The sequence below is a fragment of the Acanthochromis polyacanthus genome, chromosome 9, assembly GCF_021347895.1.
Source record: "Acanthochromis polyacanthus isolate Apoly-LR-REF ecotype Palm Island chromosome 9, KAUST_Apoly_ChrSc, whole genome shotgun sequence".
NCBI classification, from domain to species: Eukaryota; Metazoa; Chordata; class Actinopteri; family Pomacentridae; genus Acanthochromis; species Acanthochromis polyacanthus.
Genome location: NC_067121.1, coordinates 18049792 through 18072225, shown reverse-complemented (window position 1 = coordinate 18072225; position 22434 = coordinate 18049792). Strand labels below are relative to the sequence as shown.

At 40.3% G+C, this 22434-nt stretch overlaps 1 protein-coding gene across 1 annotated transcript; it reads left to right on the top strand.

The window, feature by feature from the left end:
• The first annotated feature begins 1613 nt into the window (after positions 1–1613).
• shhb (sonic hedgehog signaling molecule b) lies at positions 1614–17551 on the top strand. The gene is given in 8 exon segments (XM_051953673.1): positions 1614–4923; positions 8642–8907; positions 11236–11264; positions 11267–11401; positions 11404–11661; positions 11664–11843; positions 11846–11904; positions 17462–17551. Coding segments are annotated over 8 exon segments (1338 nt in total). The 5' UTR covers positions 1614–4602.
• Positions 17552–22434: the final 4883 nt, after the last annotated feature.

Genomic DNA, 22434 nt, shown 5'->3' with positions numbered 1-22434 from the left:
TCAGTTAAAGAAGGAAAAACCCACAATTCTCACTGAAATCACTTGAAACTCACTAAAGTAACAATAAATAAAAATTTATTGAAAATTAAATAATCAAAAACAGCCATTACTTTTGAATTGTTGATTAACATAATTATTTAAAAAAACAAACTAATGAAACAGGCCTGGACAAAAATGATAGTACCTCTATAAAAGATTGAAAACTATTTGACCAGAGTGACATGATTAACTCAGGTGTGTCATTTAATTGACATCACAGGTGTTTCCAAACTCATAATCAGTCAGTCTGCCTATTTAAAGGGAGACAAGTAGTCACCCTGCTGTTTGGTGAAAAGGTGTGTACCACACTGAACATGGACAACAGAAAGCGAAGGAGAGAACTGTCCCAGGACATCCGAAAAAAAAATGATAGACAAACATCTTAAAGGTAAAGGCTATAAGACCATCTCTAAACAGCTTGAAGTTCCTGTGACAACAGTGGCTCATATTATTCAGAAGTTCAAGACCCACGGGACAGTAGCCAACCTCCCTGGACGTGGCCGCAAGAGGAAAATTGATGACAAATTGAAGAGACGGATCGTTGGAATTGTATCCAAAGAGCCCAGAGCAACCGCCAAAGAAATTAAAGGTGAACTCCAAGGCCAAGGTACATCAGTGTCAGATCGCACCATTCGTCGTTGTTTGAGCCAAAGTGGACTTCATGGGAGACGACCAAGGAGGACACCACTGCTGAAAAAAACTCATATAAAAGCGAGACTGGAATTTGCAAAAATGCATGTTGACAAGCCACAAAGCTTCTGGGAGAATGTCCTTTGGACAGATGAGACCAAACTGGAGCTTTTTGGTAAGGCACATCAACTCTATGTTCATAGACTCAAAAACCAAGCATACGAAGAAAAGAACACTGTCCCTACGGTGAAACATGGAGGAGGCTCAGTAATGTTTTGGGGCTGCTTTGCTGCATCTGGCACAGGGTGTCTTGAAAGTGTGCAAGGTACGATGAAATCTGAAGACTATCAAGGCATTCTGGAGAGAAATGTGCTGCCTAGTGTCAGAAAGCTTGGTCTCAGTCGCAGGTCATGGGTCTTCCAACAGGACAACCATCCAAAACACACAGCCAAAAACACCCAAGAATGGCTGAGAGAAAAGCGTTGGACTATTCTAAAGTGGCCTTCTATGAGCCCAGATCTGAATCCCATTGAACATATGTGGAAGGAGCTGAAACATGCCATTTGGAGAAGACACCCATCAAACCTGAGACAACTGGAGCTGTTTGCTCATGAGGAGTGGGCCAAAATACCTGTTGACAGCTGCAGAACGCTCATTGACAAATACAGAAATCGTTTAATTGCAGTGATTGCCTCAAAAGGTTGTGCAACAAAATATTAAGTTATGGGTACCATCATTTTTGTCCAGCCCTATTTCATTAGTTTGTTTTTTAAATAATTATGTTAATCAACAATTCAAAAGTGATGGCTGATTTTGATTATTTAATTTTCAATAAATTTTTATTTATTGTTACTTTTGTGAGTTTCAAGTGATTTCAGTGAGAATTGTGGGTTTTTCCTTCTTTAACTGAGGGGTACCAACAATTTTGTCCACGTGTGTAGATGGATGGATGTTTGGTTGGTCAATTTGACAATTTAAATAGGTAACTATGTTAGCCAACAATAAAGATCTACTTCCCTATCTGGGTCTTGCTTTATCCATCCATCCATCCATCCTCTATACACCACTTTATAATCTCTAGGGTCACGGGGGGTGCTGGAGCCTATCCCAGCTGACTTGGGCGAAGGCAGGGGTCTTGCTTTATTTTATCATATAATTGCTATAAGTACCTTAAGGCATCATTGCATTTAATAGATTAGAATTATACATACATAAAAAAGTCCCAATTAACATTTTGTTGGTAATATAAATACAAAAAAAATCTTTACTTTTTTGCCAATCAAAGACAACATTAGCCATCTTGTAGAAACAGATCCAAGATTATAATGAATTAATTGCCCAGCAATTCATCACAAACTGAAAATATAAAGTCAATTTAGAATTTTATCTGTTTGATGCTTTTTAGGTCTAACTCATTAATTTATAGATAACATCAAGAAACAGTGTATACGCTGGGGTTTTACTGTGTCACCATAGGTCCTTGAGACAGCAGCCAATGTTTTCAGACATGAGAAAACTGATAGACACTTGTTTGATTGCAGGGGACTTTGATGTCATCCATCAATTACAAGATTGTACTCCTGTTTACTCAAGTGAGTGCAGCTGCTCTGAATTGAAATACAGCCCGAAAAAGATATAAAACCCTGAGATGGGTCCATCAGAATCCACAATTGCAGTTCCTTTTGATTCATTTTTATGTTCATTTTCAATTGAAGCAGTTTGTCTGGGAGACCTCTGTCCTACATGTATTTGTACACATCAGTCCAGCATGTCGGCCCCAAAGTGACTGTTCCCAATGAAAAGCATTAACAGGGCTGATTTCCCATCTAAGACTCTTAACATAGTTTGAGGATCAGGATTACAAGAAATACTAATTCTGCTTCCAGCATTTGAGCAATTCATGCCTGGAGGCTCTGTATTTGCTGGTAATTGATGTAGGGTCTAGTTCAATACAGCAAAAGAAAGAAACCGGCAAGCTACACTGGAGACCACTTTCCAAAATACTGAAACAAAATGACTTCTCATATTTTTGGTTGAAATAGTTTATCACTCATTTAAATGGCATTTCTACAACCTTTTTGAACTGTATTGTCAGCAGCACTCCCACAATAGTCCACACAGAGCAGTTTTCAAAGACAGAAAAGGTGGTCCAGTTTCAGAATAAACTGCAGAATGAACTCAACATGTCAGTTGCAATGAAGAAACATCAAGAATCCAGAATCTTTATTGTCATTGTGTTTCCACGCAGCGAAATTATGGTTGGTGACTCCCAGCTATAGACAAAAATAGAAAATGGCACACTATATACAAATAAAATGAAATAACTTTGTCTTTTTTCCCTTTAAATCCTCAAAAATATAATATGTAAATAGAGTTAGTGCCCATGAGCAGTAGGATGCACACTACCATTCAAAAGACTGAGGTCACTTACAAATGTTCTTATTTTTGAGAGTAAAGCCATTTTTTTCAATGAATGAACATAATATTAAAAGAATCAGAAATCCAGTCTAGACATTGTTAATGTGTTTAATGACTATTCTTGCTGGAAACGGCTGATTTTTAATGGAATAGCTACATAGGGGTACAGAGGAACATTTCAAGCAACCATCACTCCTGTGTTCTAAAACTACATTGTGTTAGCTAATGGTGTTGAAAGGCTAATGGATGATTAGAAAACTCTTGTGCAATTATGTTAGCACATGAATAAAATGTGATTTTTCATAGAAAACATGATGTTGTCTGTGTGACCCCAAACTTTTGAGCAGCAGTGTATGTTTCAAATGTCACAGTATAGTTGTTTATGTGTGTTTGAAATCTCGTTTTCTTCAACTGACATGCATTTAAATGTTCTCTGAACAATATTTTTGGATTTTCATTGCTTGGATCTTCTGTTTAAGTTAAGATGTAAAAATGGCAGTGACACACCTTGCACAAACAAGTGCATAGACAGGCAAACAGACAACCAAAAAATATCTGACATGTCCTTTCTCGCCTTTCTCTGTGCTTCTTGTTTAGACTTTACTGCATGGGTTATTTGTACTGAAACCAATAGAAGAGTGCATTGTTGCAAACCTCTTTTTAAACCAATAAATTAAAACACACACGCACACTCCCTGAAGTGCGTTCAAGTCCAGTGTTACCTCTTGTTACCTTTTATGAAGTCTAGATAAGTTCCTCCAACCCAAGCAATGTAGTACATGTATACATTGAAGGGTTTCATGGTCAATAGCTTTGTTTACTGTCACAGCTGTTTGATGAAAGTGTACTTATCCATCACATGATACCTCAATGGAGAAAACTGATTCTTTCCAAGTTTCCTACAACAACCAGAGTGATACAAGAAGGAGTCCTGCAATGGGTGATGTGGCCCCCATAGAAGCATGGCTTTGACATGGAGACAGTCTAGGATTATGTAAAGAGACAGAAGACACTAAGAATCCTTCTGATCAGTCTGGAAGAACTGTTGAAATTTCTTCAAGATGCTGAGCAACCTACCTGCCAAGTTTCTTAAGAAATTCTGTGTAAGTTTATTGAAGAGAACTGGATGCTGCTCTGAGCAAATACTACTGATTGATTTACTTTTTTTCTGTTTACTCTAAACCTGTAAACTGAGGGTTTTAATTTTTTTGAATGAAAAGTAGTCAAGCTTGGGCGGAAGTCACTTAGAAAGAGCAGTTAGAGAACGAAAGAGAGAAAAAGGTGTGTGTGTGTGTGTGTGTGTCTGAGAGAGAGGGAGAGAGAGAGAGAGAGAGAAGTGTGTGTGTGTGTGTGTGTGTGTGAGAGAGAGAGAGAGAGAGAGAGAGAGAGATGCAGATGGACCTACAGTAGTTATGGCTCCTGAACTGCTCGAATTTCAGTGAGAAAAATCCTTGAAAGGAAGGAAGGAAGGACCGTATATTAACGTCTATCCGAGGCAGCGTTACTTCATCCTGCATGGATCTTCCACGTCAATCAAAGATGGTCCTGATGAGAGTGATGCTGTCCACGTTGCTCTGCCTGCTGCTGGCTTCCGCCTCCTGGGGCTGTGGACCGGGCAGGGGATACGGGAAGCGGAGGCACCCTAAGAAGCTGACACCACTGGCTCTGAAACAATTCATCCCCAACGTGGCTGAGAAAACCCTGGGAGCCAGCGGCAAGTACGAAGGAAAGATCACCCGCAACTCGGAAAGGTTCAAGGACCTGACTCCCAACTATAACCCTGATATTATTTTTAAAGATGAGGAGAACACCAACGCAGATCGGCTCATGACACAAGTAGGTAACAATATTTCATTCAATTTCATTTCATTTTGTGGGACTTTTACTATGGACCAAATAAATGACCGTGGGATGTGAAGCAGCACAAACGCGCGCTGGTCTCTGCTTTACCCGTTTTATTTTATACATCATCAGCTGCCACCAGAACCGCGGCAGAAAATGAACAATTGTAGGACTCTTACACTATATAAATATACAGTGTATACTACCGTTCAAAAGTTTGGGGTCACTTAGATTTGTCCTTATTTTAAAAGAATAGCATTTTCCCCATGAAGACAACACTAACTGAATCACAAATACAGTCTAGACATTGTTAATGTGGTAAATGTCTATTTTAGCTGGAAACGGCTGATTTTTAATGGAATATCTACATAGGAGTACAGAGGAACATTTCCAGCAACCATCACTCCTGTGTTCTAATGCTACATTGTATTAGCTAATGATGTTGAAAGGCTGATTGATTAGAAAACCCTTGTGCAATTATGTAAAAATATGAATAAAAATGTGAATTTTCATGGAAAACATGATGTTGTCTGAGTGACCCCCACGCTATGATAGATAAATAAATCGATAGAGAGAGAGGCCACTTAATCATCATAGTTGTGGGAGGCTGGATATGGCGTCAAATTTGGGCCAAAAGTCACGCGCGTGCAACACTCTCTCGCTGCGCGCGAAACACGTACCCCGCGCGAGCGGAAAAAAAGTCTCCACGGGCGCAAAAAACACTCTGCGTGCGCGTGGCAATGTCTCCACGCGCGTGGAGCCTCTTACGCGCGTGGAGACATTGCTACTCCTCCGTGAGTATGGTGCCATAATTATCCGTGGAGCTCTGATTTACGCGCGCGGGGAGAAGACTTTTGACCCTTTGTGGGCGGATACCAGTGCTCGCCACAATCTCCCTATGATTGGCTGTCTGCGACAGCCAAGAACTCACCCCCCACGTGGGCACAGTCGGCTGGAGCCCCTTTGATGTTGCTGCCGCTGTTCTACAGCTCCACCGAACACACACAGAACCGAGCCCGGATCTCCAACTGCCGGTGGGTGAGTGTCTCTTCATTTTGAGAGGCCCGCCAACAAGCAGTCACGTGACCTGTCGTCAGGCCAATAGAAAATAATAGGGAGAAAAAAATATAAACATTTTACAATTTTCAGACCTTTATTGTGAGACTGTTACGTTTTGTTCTGTGGACAAACGTAGGTATTTCACATTTGGCCATGAGACTGGGTTGCAAGGCAACACTGCACAGACAGAACAAAAAAATAAATGCAACACTTTTGTTTTTGCTCCCATTTTTTATGAGATGAACTCAAAGATCTAAAACTTTTTCCACATACACAATATCACATTTCTCTCAAATATTGTTCACAAATCTGTGATAGTGAGCACTTCTTTGCTGAGATAATCCATTCCACCTCACAGGTGTGCCATATCAAGATACTGATTAGACACCATGATTAATGCACAGGTGTGCCACTCGGACAGTTGCTGAAACAATCAGTTTGCATAACCAAAGAATTTCTGCACAAACTGTCAGAAACCGTCTCAGGGAAGTTCATCTGCATGCTCGTCATCCTCATCGGGGTCTCGACCTGACTCTAGTTCGTCGTCGTAACCGACTTGAGTGGGCAAATGCTCACATTCGATGGCGTCTGGCACATTGGAGAGGTGTTCTCTTCACGGATGAATCCCGGTTTACACTGTTCAGGGCAGATGGCAGACAGCGTGTGTGGTGTCGTGTGGGTGAGCGGTTTCTGATGTCAATGTTGTGGATGGAATGGCCCATGGTGGCGGTGGGGTTATGGTATGGGCAGGCGTCTGTTATGGACGAAGAACACAGGTGCATTTTATTGATAGCATTTTGAATGCACAGAGATACCGTGACGAGATCCTGAGGCCCATTGTTGTGCCATACATCCAGAACATCACCTCATGTTGCAGCAGGATAATGCACGGCCCCATGTTGCAAGGATCTGTACACAATTCTTGGAAGTTGAAAACGTCCCAGTTCTTGCATGGCTCGCATATTCACAGGACATGTCACCCATTGAGCATGTTTGGGATGCTCTGGATCAACGTATACGACAGTGTGTATGCTGTTTGTCACTGCAGTGACAAAGTTTCAGCTTAAAGCATCTCTCAGGTCATTCACACAGTAATGGATGAGAAGGACATCTGTTACTGCTTTTCCTCATAGGGACTGGATGCTGAAGGAGAAAGAGCTTTTTCATGTCAGACCACCCAGTCATGCACAGCGATACAGAAAATGCCTACATGGAACAGAATTTGTAACAGTGAGAAATGTATCATTGGGCAGCTTTTAAAGAAACAGAAAAAAGCAGCAGTCTTAGTAGGTAAACTCCAGCTTCCCTCAGCTCAGCTGTAGAAAAACACTCTGCTGTATTGTTTACATTGAATATCAGCAGAACAGCAACTTTTACTCTACTATCAGATGTACGTCGCTTTGGATAAAAGTGTCTGCTGAATGAAATTGTAGAATTGTACTAACCTGCGTAGTACTGAGGAATACTGCAATCATTTTACTCATTAAGGACAGTAGACTCATCCAAGATTCAAGATTGAAGACCTTTACTTGTCACGAATAAAATTATACACAGTATAACGAGCAGTGTAATGCATCACACACCTGTTCCATATCGAAACAACAATAATAACAAGAATAAAGAATAAAACACACAAGATATATATGTATATACGCAAAATGAATCAGTCCGTGGCTGGGGTGGCTGGGCTCACTCACAATCTTCTTGGCCTTTAACCTGCAGGGGTTGTTGTAAATGTCCTGCAGGTTGGGGAGGGTGGTTCTGATGGTGCGCTCAGCCAAGCGGACCATCCTCCTCAGGGCCAAAACGTCCTGGGTGCCGCTGCAAGTGGTGATACTCAGCCAAAACACTGTCAGTGGTGCAGGTGTAAAAGTTCCTGAGCACCCTGAGAGGGAACTTAAAGTCCCTCAGGTGTTTGAGTTGGTAGAGACGCTGTCAAGCTTTCTTCACCAGGGTGTTGATGTCACAGGACCACATGATGTTAACACCCAGGTACTTGAAGCTCTCCACTCTTTCCAGTGGGTGGTATGCCCTCTGCTGCTTCTTGCTTTAATCCACGATCAGCTCCTTGGTCTTGCTGACGTTCAGGAGGAGGCTGCTCTCTCTGCACCAGTCCTCCAGGTGGGTGATCTCCACGTTGTTGTTGGAGATCATCCTGGTCATTGTTGTGCTTTGCCATCCCGGAGAGTGATAATATGCTTCCATTAAGTTAAGTAGATGTGTGGACCTGATAAATTGTGATAGCGTGTCAGCGATTAAGATATGCACAAAATCTAGATCTATTCAAGTGATATATTCTATTTTAAATATAAGCTCTCTGAGACAACAAAGCGACAGTGCTCGCTTTAGATATCTAGCTGTTGCTGCTGAACATAGGGCTAATGAGAGCAAAGAACAATAATGATAAAGTTGTGTGATGGAAACCCAAAAATGTTGTATTCAGGTTATTTAATCTTGGGTCTAACTTTTTTTTTCTTTGCCCAATATTCCAATTGGTAGCAATATTATTTAATGTAGGAGGTTAATAAATGAGACCTGGGAATACAGCAGCATTGCTAATATTAATATTATTAAATTTTCACAGATTTATAGAGATCACAGTTTTTAAAGTAATATGTAATGACCTGAACGTGACATGTCTCTCCCCTTTCAGAGGTGTAAGGACAAACTGAACTCGTTGGCTATTTCAGTCATGAATCAGTGGCCTGGAATTAAGCTTCGGGTCACAGAAGGTTGGGATGAGGATGGCCATCATTCTGAAGAGTCTCTTCACTATGAAGGCCGTGCGGTCGATATCACCACCTCAGACAGGGATAAGAGCAAGTATGGCATGCTGTCCAGGCTGGCTGCGGAAGCAGGCTTTGACTGGGTCTACTATGAGTCCAAAGCCCACATCCATTGTTCTGTGAAAGCAGGTGGGTAAACTGTATTTGTCACTACATGAGTCTGACAGATGCAATTGTGGTCCGATTACAATTAGTGGCCAAAGAGAAAGAAATATGTTCAACAATGTATGTCATTTTCCAAAACTGAAAAACTTACAATCATGTCACTCTCACTCAGTGATTAGCCATATCAGTGGAGGCGAGGAAGTAGGTGGGATTTGAACATCAGTCTTTTATTTCTGTAAACAACAAATTCATTTTTTGTTGTTGAGATTGTCTCTCAACAACAAAAAGTTGTAAGATTGTCTGAAATGTGTGTCACTATTCCATTTTTTAAAAATTGTTTCATCTTACTCCTTTCAATGACAGAAGGGTTTCACTGCTCCATTTGAATATGACTGGAAGAGCGACAGTATAAACAAATTTGCAATCTTATGCAATCAGACCACAACAAACTTTGTTCTCAGCATGTCCCTTACACTGTGTCTGCTTTTGCTCTGTCACAATACAGCAAACAATTTTCACATTCATAATGTTTCTACAATCCCTGGCAAAAATTATGAAATCACCAGTCTTGGAGGATGTTCATTTAGTTGTTTTATATTGTAGAAAAAAAATCCGATCACAGGCATGCCACAAAACTAAATTCATTTAAAATGGCAACTTTCTGTCTTTAAGAAATACTAAAAGAAAACAGGGGAAAAAATGTGGTCGTCAATAACAATTGCTTTTTTTAGATCAAGCAGAGGGAAAAAAATATGGAATCACTCAATTCTCAGGAAAAACTATGGAATCATGAAATCAAACAAACAGAAAACACTACAACACACTACCATACTTTGTTGCACCACTTCTGGCTTTTTATAGCAGCTCCTCGTCTCTGAGGCATAGACTTAACGAGTGACAAACAGTCCTCTTCATCAATCTGGCTTCAACTTTCTCTGATTCTATCCTCCAAGACTGGTGATTCCATCATTTTTGCCAGCGGTTGTATCACCTCGATGATCTCTATCGCCAGTCAGCCACAACATTAAAACCACGAATAGGTGAAGTTTGATCATTTAATTACAGATGAATGTTCTGCTGGAAAACCATGGGTCCAGGCATTCGTGTGGGTGTTACTAACATGTACTACCCACCTAAATTTGTTGCAAGAGAAAACATAATTTTGCATATTCAATGGCATTCCTCCGAGGCCTCCGCAGCAGGACAGTGGCTGCCACTACAGCTACAAAAAAAGCTGCTGAGGACAGCTTGAGAACACGACCAACGGTCCAAGCGGTTAAATGTGCCTCCAAAGTACGAACATCCAAATCCTATGAAATGTCCATGGGATGTGCTGTAACAAGCTTAATCCATGGCTGCCCCAACCCCAACCCAAAGGATCCTCTACCAGCATCCTTGTGCCAGACACCACATGGACACCGCTAAAGGTCCCCTGTTCATGTCCCAGTGATCCAGAGTGGGTTAGGTGGCACAAGGGATTCAACACGATATTAGGACGGTTGTTTTAGGTCGTGGCTGAATGGATATGATATAGCCCATGCTTGTGGTGATCTGGTGATTTTGTTGAGCTTTTGCCTCCCCCGCTGGCAGTTGAGAGTAATGACACAAACTCTAAGGTGTTTGCCCCCACTTCTTTGTTGTCGTATGATATGCTGCCACACCTGTGATCTACTGCATCTCTGAGGCTATGGTTGCTCTCTTCTTCAGTTTTTGGCAGTCTCAATTATTGCTGGTTGACATACTGTAAAACATTACTGACCAAGAAATCTAACTTGAAAACTCCATCTTACTGTGACATACACAGATATTTACTTGATGCTGACTGGCTTAACGCACGTTAGGCGGATTTGTTTGGTAAGGCCTTGGATGTAAGAGACTTTGATGTGTTTTTCAGTTTTAGTCTACAACCATGTGAGCTGCTGTGCAAAGATGTTTTTACTGCAGGTCTTTAAATTTCACTGCATATCTGAAAGTTTGACTTGACTTGTTGTAGTGCTAGATTCAACAGTCAAGCACTGCCAAAACCATGCACATTATTCTCCTGGATATCTGTACAGCAGTCAGGCCAATCCAACAGTGGCTGTAGAGGCATTTACCCTGCACCTAATCACTGGACCACCTGACCTGCCATCTATTTGGCATAATGGGCATGGATGATGTCATTGTGGCTCTTCTGAAATGAAGAACTCACATCTTGAAAATGAACTATAACTAAAACACATTATTCTATCCTTATACAGAAAGAAAATGTATTGTATGTATCATATGCATCTATGTGTATATGCACACATCGATACAGGGATAGATAGACAACGCATGCATTAAATTATTAATGATAATGTTGTGACTCTTCCAGAAACTCTATGGCTGCTAAGTCTGGAGGATGCTCCCTGGTTCTTCTACGGTGATCCTAGCAGAAGGAAACACTAAACAACTGAAGGACCTCCAGGTGGGGGACAAGGTGCTGGCCGCTGATCAAAGAGGAAACGTGGTTCCCAGTGACTTCCTTATGTTCTTAGACCAGGACCAACTGATTCTAGAGAGTTCCATGTCCTGGAGACGGATGAGCCATGTCATAGGACTGAAAATGACTCCAGCTCACCTTGTTTTGTAATGAACAACAGTACCAACAGCAACAGGATTCGTGCTGTGTTCGCGAGTAATGTAAAATAGGACAGTGGCTCTTGTTGTTGGGAATGACCAGTCAGAATACCTCATCCTGCAAGAGTAACGAGAGTTTATGTGGAGAAATATGAAGGGTCTTATGCACCCTAGACATCTCATGAACCATCATAGTTGACCGAGTTTTGGTGTCCTGTTATGCAGTAGTTGAGGATCATGACCTTGCACACTGGGGTTTTCACACCAGTTAGACTGTGGCATTCATTCTTGTCACTATTGGATGGTAAAGAACTCAGCAGTGTGCACCAGCAGATGGTGTCCACTGGTACCCAGAGCTTCTATACTATGCGGGAAGTTGCTTCTGGATATGGAGCTCTTTTCACCCGCAAAGCTGAGATATACTGTATGCTTTAATGAACTGTACATTCACACAATTTGCTCAAAGAAAGATGTACACATTTTAAAGAATTTCTTTGAAGGCCAAACATGGTTCCTCTGATACTGACTTTGAATGCACAGGGCATGAAGGTCCATTCATACAAATATAGGTTATACTCAACCTGCATGGTCACAGTACCCCATGGCAAGTAAACAAAAAACACACGAGAGAGGTTTCTGAAAGTTTGGCTGTGACTTTTAGAAGGTATTGCAGCTGGTTACAGACTGGCTTATAGCTCCACATAAGTAAGATTATTCTTAAGGAGTGCCAAGTTCTACAGAACAGCCTGGGCTGGAGTTTGGTTGCCCTTCTGTCACATACACAGTACATGATTTCTGAAGATTCTAAAACCTTCCCAAGTGTGCTCTGGACATCGTTGACGGAAAGCACACTCCATATCAAGTGGTGACAACTTCTATTAGAACTCTCTAGTGATGAAGTATGACGGTGTGGATGAAAGAAAATCTCTTTGCACAGCTTTCTAAGAACAAGCGTTTGTTTGGCAACCACTTATTGTTTTCTGTCTGAACATCTTTGGTCTATGGGACACATGTACATGTTAGAATCGTCGAGTGTTTGTGAATGAAAAACCCATGCTGAGTGATCGATGTATTTAAATGCAGTAAATGACTGAGACATGTGATTGTTGTGACTGACTCTTAGGATCAATTCTAATTTTCATTAATGGATATATGGTATGATGTAAATAAATTATTTTTTTTATATACTGGATACCGACCTCAAGTAATAACTGGTTTTACAAAACAGTTCATAAGGATTCTTAATTGGTTATTGTCTATCAGGAAGACAGCCCACACTTCAGTCACCCTAAATATAATGTAATACTGAATAAAGGGGTGTAAAGATTAATATAACACCAAGATCACAACAATATTGGACAGCATTCGAGCAAATTTTGCATTCTGAGGTTGCTATGTATGTATGTATGGAACTCCAAGCAGAGTCTGTTCAGGAGTATTGCACAGATCAGTTAAGCAACCACTTCTAAGTTTAGTCATTACAGAAACTTGGCTTCCACGTCAGATACAGGATTCCTAATTTGTTCCATTTTTTGTTGTTGTTATGACTTAGTATTTATAGCATTGGTTTATTTGGCTTAAAAGCCAGAAAGGGTAGAACGCCTAAGACACAGTTTCAGGGATAAAAATGTAAACAATCTCAGAAAATTTGATACTCACATCGCACAGTCCACAAATAAATAATTAAAGCTTGTATCTGTAAAACCATATTTATTGTCTGTATCTTGCTTTAGGGTTTGAACTCATTATTAGGATTCAAACCATAAAGCAGTAGAATCTGGTGAGTTTGTACCAGTTATTATTATCATTTTCCTTGCTTTGGCAGGTTCAAGTTGTCAAGAGCTGGAATGAGAAAAAAAAAATCCACCATGATGGATTGTTGCTCATTTGCATAATTGAAAAAAAGCAGAGCTACTTCTAATTTTTGGATTTTGACTTTATCAACATCAGATTTCGTACTGATGAACCAATTCAATATACTACAAATAGACAAGATTGGCTTTATGATAATTCTTACCCATTTATAGTAGCATGGATGGAAAGGATGTTTTATTGTATGAAAGCCTAAGTTCAATTTGTAATTACTGCAGCTGTAAGCACCAACATTTCTTTTTATGTTGGCCTTCAGGTTTACCATTCCTACTTTTAAAAACTCTCATGTATTCAAAGTTGAAACACCTTTCACAACATTTAATTTTGTATTATTGTTATTCTTTATTTTACCAGATAAGCTCAGTTGAGAACAATATTCTCATTTACAATGATGACCTGTCAAGAGGCCCCAGCAGGAAGAAAGATAACAAATTAACAAGTACATATACAAAAATGACACACAAGTGTTTAAACAGAAATTAAAAGCACCCTATATTACTGCTAGAAATTCAGTGAGAACATTCAGCATGTGCAGTGGTCAACAAGGGTCTGCTGCAGCTGCTGTTTAAAAATGTAAGGTGATGGAAGTGATGGCAGTTTCAGAGATTTTTTGGAGGGAATTCCAGGCATTTGCTGCAGCAAATTGACAGGAATTCCAGCCAAAGACAGTGCGATCCTTGAATTTCATGTACAACTTTGACAAACATCCTTGTTCAAGCTGACATACTTGGAAACAACACTGAGAAATCTGTGTGATCATTGACAGCATTAATGCAGATGATTATAAAATACAGGTGTTATATGTGTTCATCTACATTTCACAACTGAATCAGCTTCAACTGTAGTAAATGGGCAAAGGAGCGAATATTTGCTGGTGTGTAGTCCTGAGAAATACAAATATCTGAATGACATTCTTGATACAATCATCTCGAGATGACCAGTAGTGATATGTATGTAGCCACGTCAATGCTGAGTACAGTTCATGTGAAACTTTCTCTCTCTCTCTCTCTCTACAACAAGATATGGGGCTTGTTCAGCAACAGGGTGTGTATATTCTGCAGAGGTTTGTCCACTGGACTAGCTGATTGGCTTGGTAAGCTTAGAGAGCAGTGTGGTGTGCATATTTTCACAACACAATACACAGTATCAAGCTGCTGGAGGATCATTTACAAACACCCTTGTTGCATGTTAGGATAGCCAATAGATGGCGTTGTTTACTAGTCTTAGAAGATGTGTGCTGATGTTGCTCCTCCTAGACAGGCAGACAAGAAAATGCCAGAATGGTTTAGGGGCTGGGCTGCACAGTGGAGTAGTGTTTAGAACTTTTTCCTTGCAGCAAGAAGATCCCCAGGTCAAATCCCAGAGTGGGCCTGGGATCTTTCTGCATGGAGTTTGCATGTTCTCCCCGTGCATGCGTGGGTTTTCTCCGGGCACTCTGGCTTCCTCCAACAGTACAAAAATATGCAGAGGTTAATTGGGTACTCTAAGGCTACGTTCAGACTGCAGGGCTTAATGCCAAATTCTGATTTTTTGTGAAATCCGATTTTTTTTGCGAGTTCGTTTACATTTCCAATTAAATGCGACTTGTATGTGATCTCCTGTGTGAACCTCACACGACCCAAAAGTGTCCCGCATGCGCAGAAGAGGACACAACAAAGACACGCAGAGAGCGTGTTCAGTGTTTACGGAAGTAAACATGGACTCTAACAGTAGAGCATGTCTGGCCATTTTAAAGTTGTTGTCCAGCCGGAGCCAGCATATTTATAACATAATTGTCATAACAAAAGGTCAAGAAGGAAGAGAGCCAGGATTCTGGCCCTGGCGTTTTGTGGGGCAGTGGCAGCAACGTCTGTCCAGAGAACTGTGTGGGTGCGAAGTTGCAGCCAGGAGTGGTGGGATAGTGATGCGAGAGGCTTCAAAGATGCGGACTTCATTCAGAATTTTCGCATGACAAGGGCGACCTTTACGTACATATGTGAGCGCCTCTTTTTAACACTCTCACGGCAAGACACACGTCTTCGGCAGCCCGAAGACGTGTTTTGCTTGAACGCAGAATAGTGACGTTTGTCGTGTACCAATGACATATAGGTCAGATAAATGTGACCTGGCCGTTCAGACTAAAGTCGCATGGCAAAAGATCTGATACGTATCGGAATTAGGACCACATATCCAAGTGGCCTGGGTTGCATTTGAAAAAATCGGATCTGTGTCGTTCAGACTGTCATGAAAAGATCAGATACAGGTCACATAGAGGCAAAAAAATCGGATTTGGGTCACTTGAGCCTACAGTCTGAAGCCGAAATTGCCCGTAGGTGTGAACGTGAGAGTGATTGTTTGTCTGTATATGTAGCCCTGCGACAGACTGGCGACCTGTCCAGGGTGTCCCCTGCCTTCGCCCGAGTCAGCTGGGATAGGCTCCAGCACGACCCGTGACCCTAATGAGGATAAAGCGGTGTTTAGAGAATGGATGAATGGATGATTTAGGGGCTATTCATTCATTCTTCTAAATCAATATCTCATAAATATCTGAAAAGAAAAACTAACAAGACAAAATAACAATGAGTTTCACAGGATTAAACTGACCAATCTTGGAAAATAAAAACAAGGTACATTTATGACCAAACTAGAGTTGTCATCCCACCTGACCCAGTGCCCAAATTCCAGTCAAATATGTTGAAATGTTTTTCATTTGAAATCCCCACCTGCATCTCACACACCAAATGTGAACACTCAAATGACAAACCTGGATGATTGCAGACCAGTACTCTGTTCCATAAAACCAACTTATACAGTTAGTCTGACTTATTGTCAATTTTTTTCGGTTAAATTAATGCACAGCATGTCGAATCTTGAGAAGACGAGTAGACCACACTGGTCAGCTAAGAACAGGAAACTGAGGCTACAATTCACACAGGCTCACCAAAATTGGACAATAGAAGACTGAAAAAATGTTGCTTGGTCTGATGAATCTCCATTTCAGCTACAACAATCAGATGGTAGGGTCAGAATTTGGCCTATATAACTTGAAAGCATGGCTCCATCCTGCCTTGTGTCAACAGTTCAGGCTGGTAGTGGTGGTGTAATGGTGTGGGGATATTTTGTTGGCACACTTTGGGCCCCTTAGTACCAACTGTGCATCATTTAAACACCGCAGCCTAACTGAATATTGTTACTTGCCATGTCCATCCCTTTATGATCATCTTCTGATAACTACTTCCAGCAGGATAATGCACCATGTCACAAAGCTCAAATCATCTCAAACTGGTTTCTTGAACATGGCAATGAGTTCACTGTACTCCAGTGGTCTCCACAGACACCAGAGCTCAATCTAATAAGCACCTTTGGGATCTGACAAATCTGCAGCAACTGTGTGATTCTATCATGTCAATATGGACCAAGATCTCTGAAGAAAATTTCCAACATTTTGCTGAAAGTATGCCACAAAGAATTAAGGCAGTTCTGAAGGCAAAGGGGATCCAACCTTTAACTAGCAAGGTGTACCTAATAAAATTGTCAGTTAGTGTATGTACATGTTTATGTGACGTGAAACATTTAGGCTTATGCTACATAAAATAAGTTTCAATTTAAATACTGTTACAGAATGATACATTTGTTAACAGTACAAGTGCAAAATATGAGGCTATACTGACCAGAAATGCATCTAATTTGTCTGCCTCACTTTTCTATTTTACTGATAGAAAATCATGTCTGAAATGTACTTTTTAATGTATTTCAAACAATGTAAAAAATAAAATAAAATCTAAACAAAACATACTAGTAAACATAGTTGTGGTGAGTGGGTTTAATGAATTACTATAAAGTCTATAAATAAGGACCCATCAGTCAGTCATTGTCAATACCATGACTTAGGGGTGAGTTCACGTTTTTCATAATTTCATCATTACAAACATTTACAAAGTAATAGATTTAACTTTTATTTATCTCTATTCCTAATATTAAGAAAATTAATCATAAGAAAAAGAAGACTGTCTTGGACTGCCTTACAACAGTTCACACACATGAGGAGTCTATCTCAGCTGACTTAGGGCAAAGACAGGGACACTCTGGACAGGTCACCAGTCTATCACAGCATGAAACCAAACGTCAAGAACAACAGAGACCTGGACTTCACCGTCGACATCGACTTCAGGGGTCTGCTGTGTGAGATGTTGAAGACATCAGAGTACAGGATGCGTTAGAAATCGTTTACTCCCCCTACTTCCCTTGTTGCACTCAAAAAAAAATATAAACACAGCACTTTTGTTTTTGCTCCCATTTTTTACGAGATAAACTCAAAGATCTAAAACTTTTTCCACATACACAATATCACCATTTCTCTCAAATATTGTTCACAAATCTGTCTAAATCTGTGATAGTGAGCACTTCTCCTTTGCTGAGATAATCCATCCCACCTCACAGGTGTGCCATATCAAGATGCTGATTAGACACCATGATTAGTGCACAGGTGTGCCTTAGACTGCCCACAATAAAAGGCCATTCTGAAAGGTGCAGTTTTATCACACAGCACAATGCCACAGATGTCACAAGATTTGAGGGAGCATGCAACTGGCATGCTGACAGCAGGAATGTCAACCAGAGCTGTTGCTGGTGTATTGAATGTTCATTTCTCTACCATAAGCAGCGCCCCCCCCAAAAAAAAAAAAAAACAACACACACACAAAAAAAAAGTGCACCATTCAGAGTGGCCTGTTATTGTGGGCAGTCTAAGGCACACCTGTGCACTAATCATGGAATTATAATTATGTGGAAAAAGTTTTAGATCTTTGAGTTCATCTCATAAAAAAATGGGAGCAAAAACAAAAGTGCTGTGTTTATATTTTTGTTGAGTGTATTTGTCTTTAGAGGTCAGAATATGCAGTTTGACTGGGAATCTGTACAGTAGCTTGATGCTCCCCTGCCGCAACACTGTCAGTTTTGTTCAAACTTTAACAGCATTTCAACAGTTTTACCATCCTGAGGTTAAAAGTACATTGTCAATATGTAAATGAGAATCGCTTTCCTGAACTCCCTAAACTCTGGTGAAGATTCTTTTTTTCCCATTAAACTTATTTTATACAAAGTATAAACCTGAAGGTTTTAAAGACAAGGTCTTAAAAGTTTAAATGTCTGTCTGCTGCAGGGGATATAAGGACTTCTTTTCACTTTAACAAAATATATTACCTTCCCTACTGTAAATATAGTCATGGGCTCACCATTTGCATCCAGTTACATGAAAGAGAGGAAAATGTAATACTTTCACTTAAGCATGCATCTTTACACACACTTTAACAATTTTCTGACTAAATTTGTGTACAAACAGCATTTCATTCATTATGTCAAACACGGACACAATAGCACATTTTTGGCTCATGTTTACATCTGTGGTGACAACTTGTGTGGAAAGGTTTGTTTTTATTTGCCTTCCCTTGGTGTGCCAATCTGATCTTGTCTTTCCAGCCAGTTAATATTTTTTGACTAATGTGTCTTGTACATTTTTATCTCACAATAAACTATCAGTGCTTAGAGCAGCAGCTGCATTTATTGGTGTTTATTGATAGTAGGGATTACTTTCCGTGCTGTTTCTACTATGATTGTAATAGATGATGTGTGGGACAAAAAATCAGTTCAGTTACAACACTTGCACATGTCATATTTCAGGTGTCTCTTGTTAAACTGTTGGACTGTTTCCCCACAACGTCTTGCCTTTTGTGGCCATGATTTAATGAAAATAATATCCATTTGAAGGCTGAGCCAGTAATTTAGTACTTAGACTTTTGGAGAGAAATGATTCTGGCCGTGAAGTTTTCTGGTTGCTGACACAGAAACCGACTGTATATTATGACCTTTACAGGAGTAGCAAATCTGATGTATCATTTTATGAGATGAAAGTTTATATTAGGGGGAGATTATATGAATGATGACTTGCCTTTAGATGGCATGAGATGTACAAATCCTATAAATGATTTTCACCACCCTTAGAAGTTTTCTTCTTTAATTTGGCTTTTTCAGCAAGAATTTGTCCAAAAAAAGACACTATTTCATGTTAAAGTAAAAGCAGATTTCTACAAAGTAATGTCAGTTAATTAAAACTATTGGTGCTAGAAGTTACACTCTTAATGAAATGAAGATGAGGGTTAGGCTTTGGGTTAGGGTTAGGGTTTCTGATTGCAGTGAATGGCTGCACGGTGGACGGTGGTTTGCACTGTTGCCTAGCAGCTAGAAGATCCACGGTTAGCATCCTGGGCTGGGCCTGGGATCTTTCTGCGTGGAGTTTGCATGTTCTCCCTTTCTTCCACAGTCCAAAAACATGCTCATTTTAATTGCTTGTTCTAAATTGTCTGTAGGTGTGAATGTGACTGTGATTGTTTGTCTGTATATGTAGCCCTGTGACAGACTGGTGACCTGTCCAGGGTGTCCCCTGCCTTCATCCTAAGTCAGCTGGGATAGACTCCAGGCCTAAGGAAGATTAAGCAGTGTATAGATAATGGATGGATGAATGATTGCGGTGAATGTGTCCAAAGTGACTATTGTATAAAAACACCTGTATCTGGAAGGTCTAGTCAATGGTGAATCAATACTCCTGGCTATAACTACACCATGAAGAGAAAATATGAAGCAACCGTTTGAAAATTTTATTGAAAAGCACAAGTGAGGGGATGAATGCAAGAAAATTTCCAAGTAAAAACTTTGGAGAATGGTAAAGAGCAAGCCACTGTTGGAAAAAAAAAAAGTCATGTTAGATTTAGACTAGAGTTTACCAGAAGTCCTGTGGAACACTAAGTAAGAGGCTTGTAAATGTACAGGGCAAAGGAATACAGCAAAGTATAGGGAAATGCTGGAGGACAGTCTAATGCAGTCTGCAAGGGAACTGACTTTCATGCCCTCCATCTCCACCATGTACACCCTGTTGCTGGCAGATCGGTCTGCGATGGGGAGTGACCCACCTGTCTATGACCTCCACCTGCCATAAAACATGGGCTCAGTTTATCATTTGATACCAGACCGTTTTAGTCCACTCAGGCCATCTCTACTTCAGTTCTGGTTCTGTTGCTTTGCTTGCACTAACCTCCATTCTCCTATTTAGTGATCCATGTTGCTACCCATTGGATTCTTCAATCTGACAGCATTCTACACCAACCTAGATCTTGGTTTCTTGTCTCCATTCTGGTCCTCCGCCTACATTCCCCTGAACTCTCTTGCTTAACTTACTGTCAGCGAAGTCGTTGGTTTCACTCTTAGTGATTATTTTGTTCTCATTATACACTATAATCTTAGGCTTTGTGTTTAAACTCGTGAATATAGCATGTGTGTCAGTTCATAAGAAAATGTTTTTTTTATTTGTGTGTTTTTTTGTTTTAAAGGAAAACTGTTTGTCTTTATTTATAAAATTACTGACATGAGTAGAGAAACCATTTGTATAATGCAGTCTGTACTCATGTCACAGTTTTGTGAAATTGACTGTCACCTCATCTAATCTTTTTTCTTTTTGTTGTGAATTGTTGACTTTAAAATCCCAATGAACCAGCGTCTGGCATTTAAGAAACAAAAATGGAACTTTAATTTAAAAGCTGACAGAAAAACAAACCACTGTCCAGATAAATCAAAAGCGCTGGCAGCTGGCAAAATTAACCAAAATTCCAAAAGGATAACAGAAGCAAAGCCTGAACTAAAAAGAAGAAACTAAATATACAAACCAGAGGCAGGTGAACACAGGGAGAACTCTGGCAGGTAAACAGAGTAACGAACAGGACGAAGTGAGTCTATCTAAACTCTCAGAACTGGTTGGGGAGATGAGACATGGGTGAAAGTAATCAGGGCGATCAAAAGGGAGAGAAAAGACAGACAAAGAACAGGCGTCAAATACAAATGAAACAGGAAGAGATGGAAGAGGGAGATGGAACCAACACATAGACAAAGAGAGACACAAACAGAGACAGAAAAAATAGCAACTTTTCTGACTGCAAAGGACAAAATAAATAATATTATGAGATAAAAACGATCCAAAACTGTTCACACTGCTTTATCATGACAAATGTACTTTGGTTGCATCAATTTTTGGGCCATGAAAAACAGATCAAAATGAAAACTTCATTTTCAAGCACATCCAGCACTACCTCCACTCATAGCCAGTTTTTAGATTCGTACCCTTGGCAAACTGCATGTAGGAAACTCGAGGAGGAGACTTTGACCCAGCTGAGTGGATCTTCCTGCCGTCAGCAGGTTTTGCTCTACAGGACACTGGCAGATCAAGGTAAAAGCCCTTCAACTGACATGGAACAACACAGACTGTCCAGATCTTATCTCAGCACCGTCCATCCTCCCCTATCCCCATAGCTTCTCTCCTTCACTGACTTTTCTGTCCTCCATGCTCTGCTTGTCTATTCTCCTCAGCTGTTTGGCTCTGTTCCCAGTGTTCTATGCTACGTGTTTAATAGGGAACACATTTGCACCGTGAAAGGGAAGTGTGTTCCTATAGGCTTTGTTGTACCCAATAAATTCACATAAAAAAAAAAAAAAAAAACAATATTAATATTATCCATCCATTGTCTATACACCAGTTAATCCTCATTAGAGTCATGGAGGAGCAGGAGTCTATCCCAGCTGACAATTTGGAGTCACCAATTAACCTCAGCATGTTTTTGGACGGTGGGAGGAAGACGGAGAACCCGCTGTAAACCCACACATGCACAGGAAGAACATATAAACTGCATGCAGAAAGATTCCAGGAAGGCTGGGATGCGAACCTCTTTTAACTGCAAGGCAAAAGTGCTAATCACCAAGGCACCGTGTAGCCCCATATTAATATTAGTTTTCTTTTATTCTTAGATATAAGCAAGACCCATTTTGACATTTGCCAAGTTTTTATTGTTTGTAGGGTTATTTCTATGCATTGTTAATTCACACCCTTCCAACGGCATGTACATTTGGAAAATCAAAATGTAATCCAATACACAAACTCTGCCTTAAATTCTACTTAGTATGGCCTCTGCATTTTCAATTTTTGTTGTCTTTGTCAGTAACTTAAAAATTCTACTTCATATTTATTATTGAGGTCATAGTGAAATGTAAATAAATCCCTAAT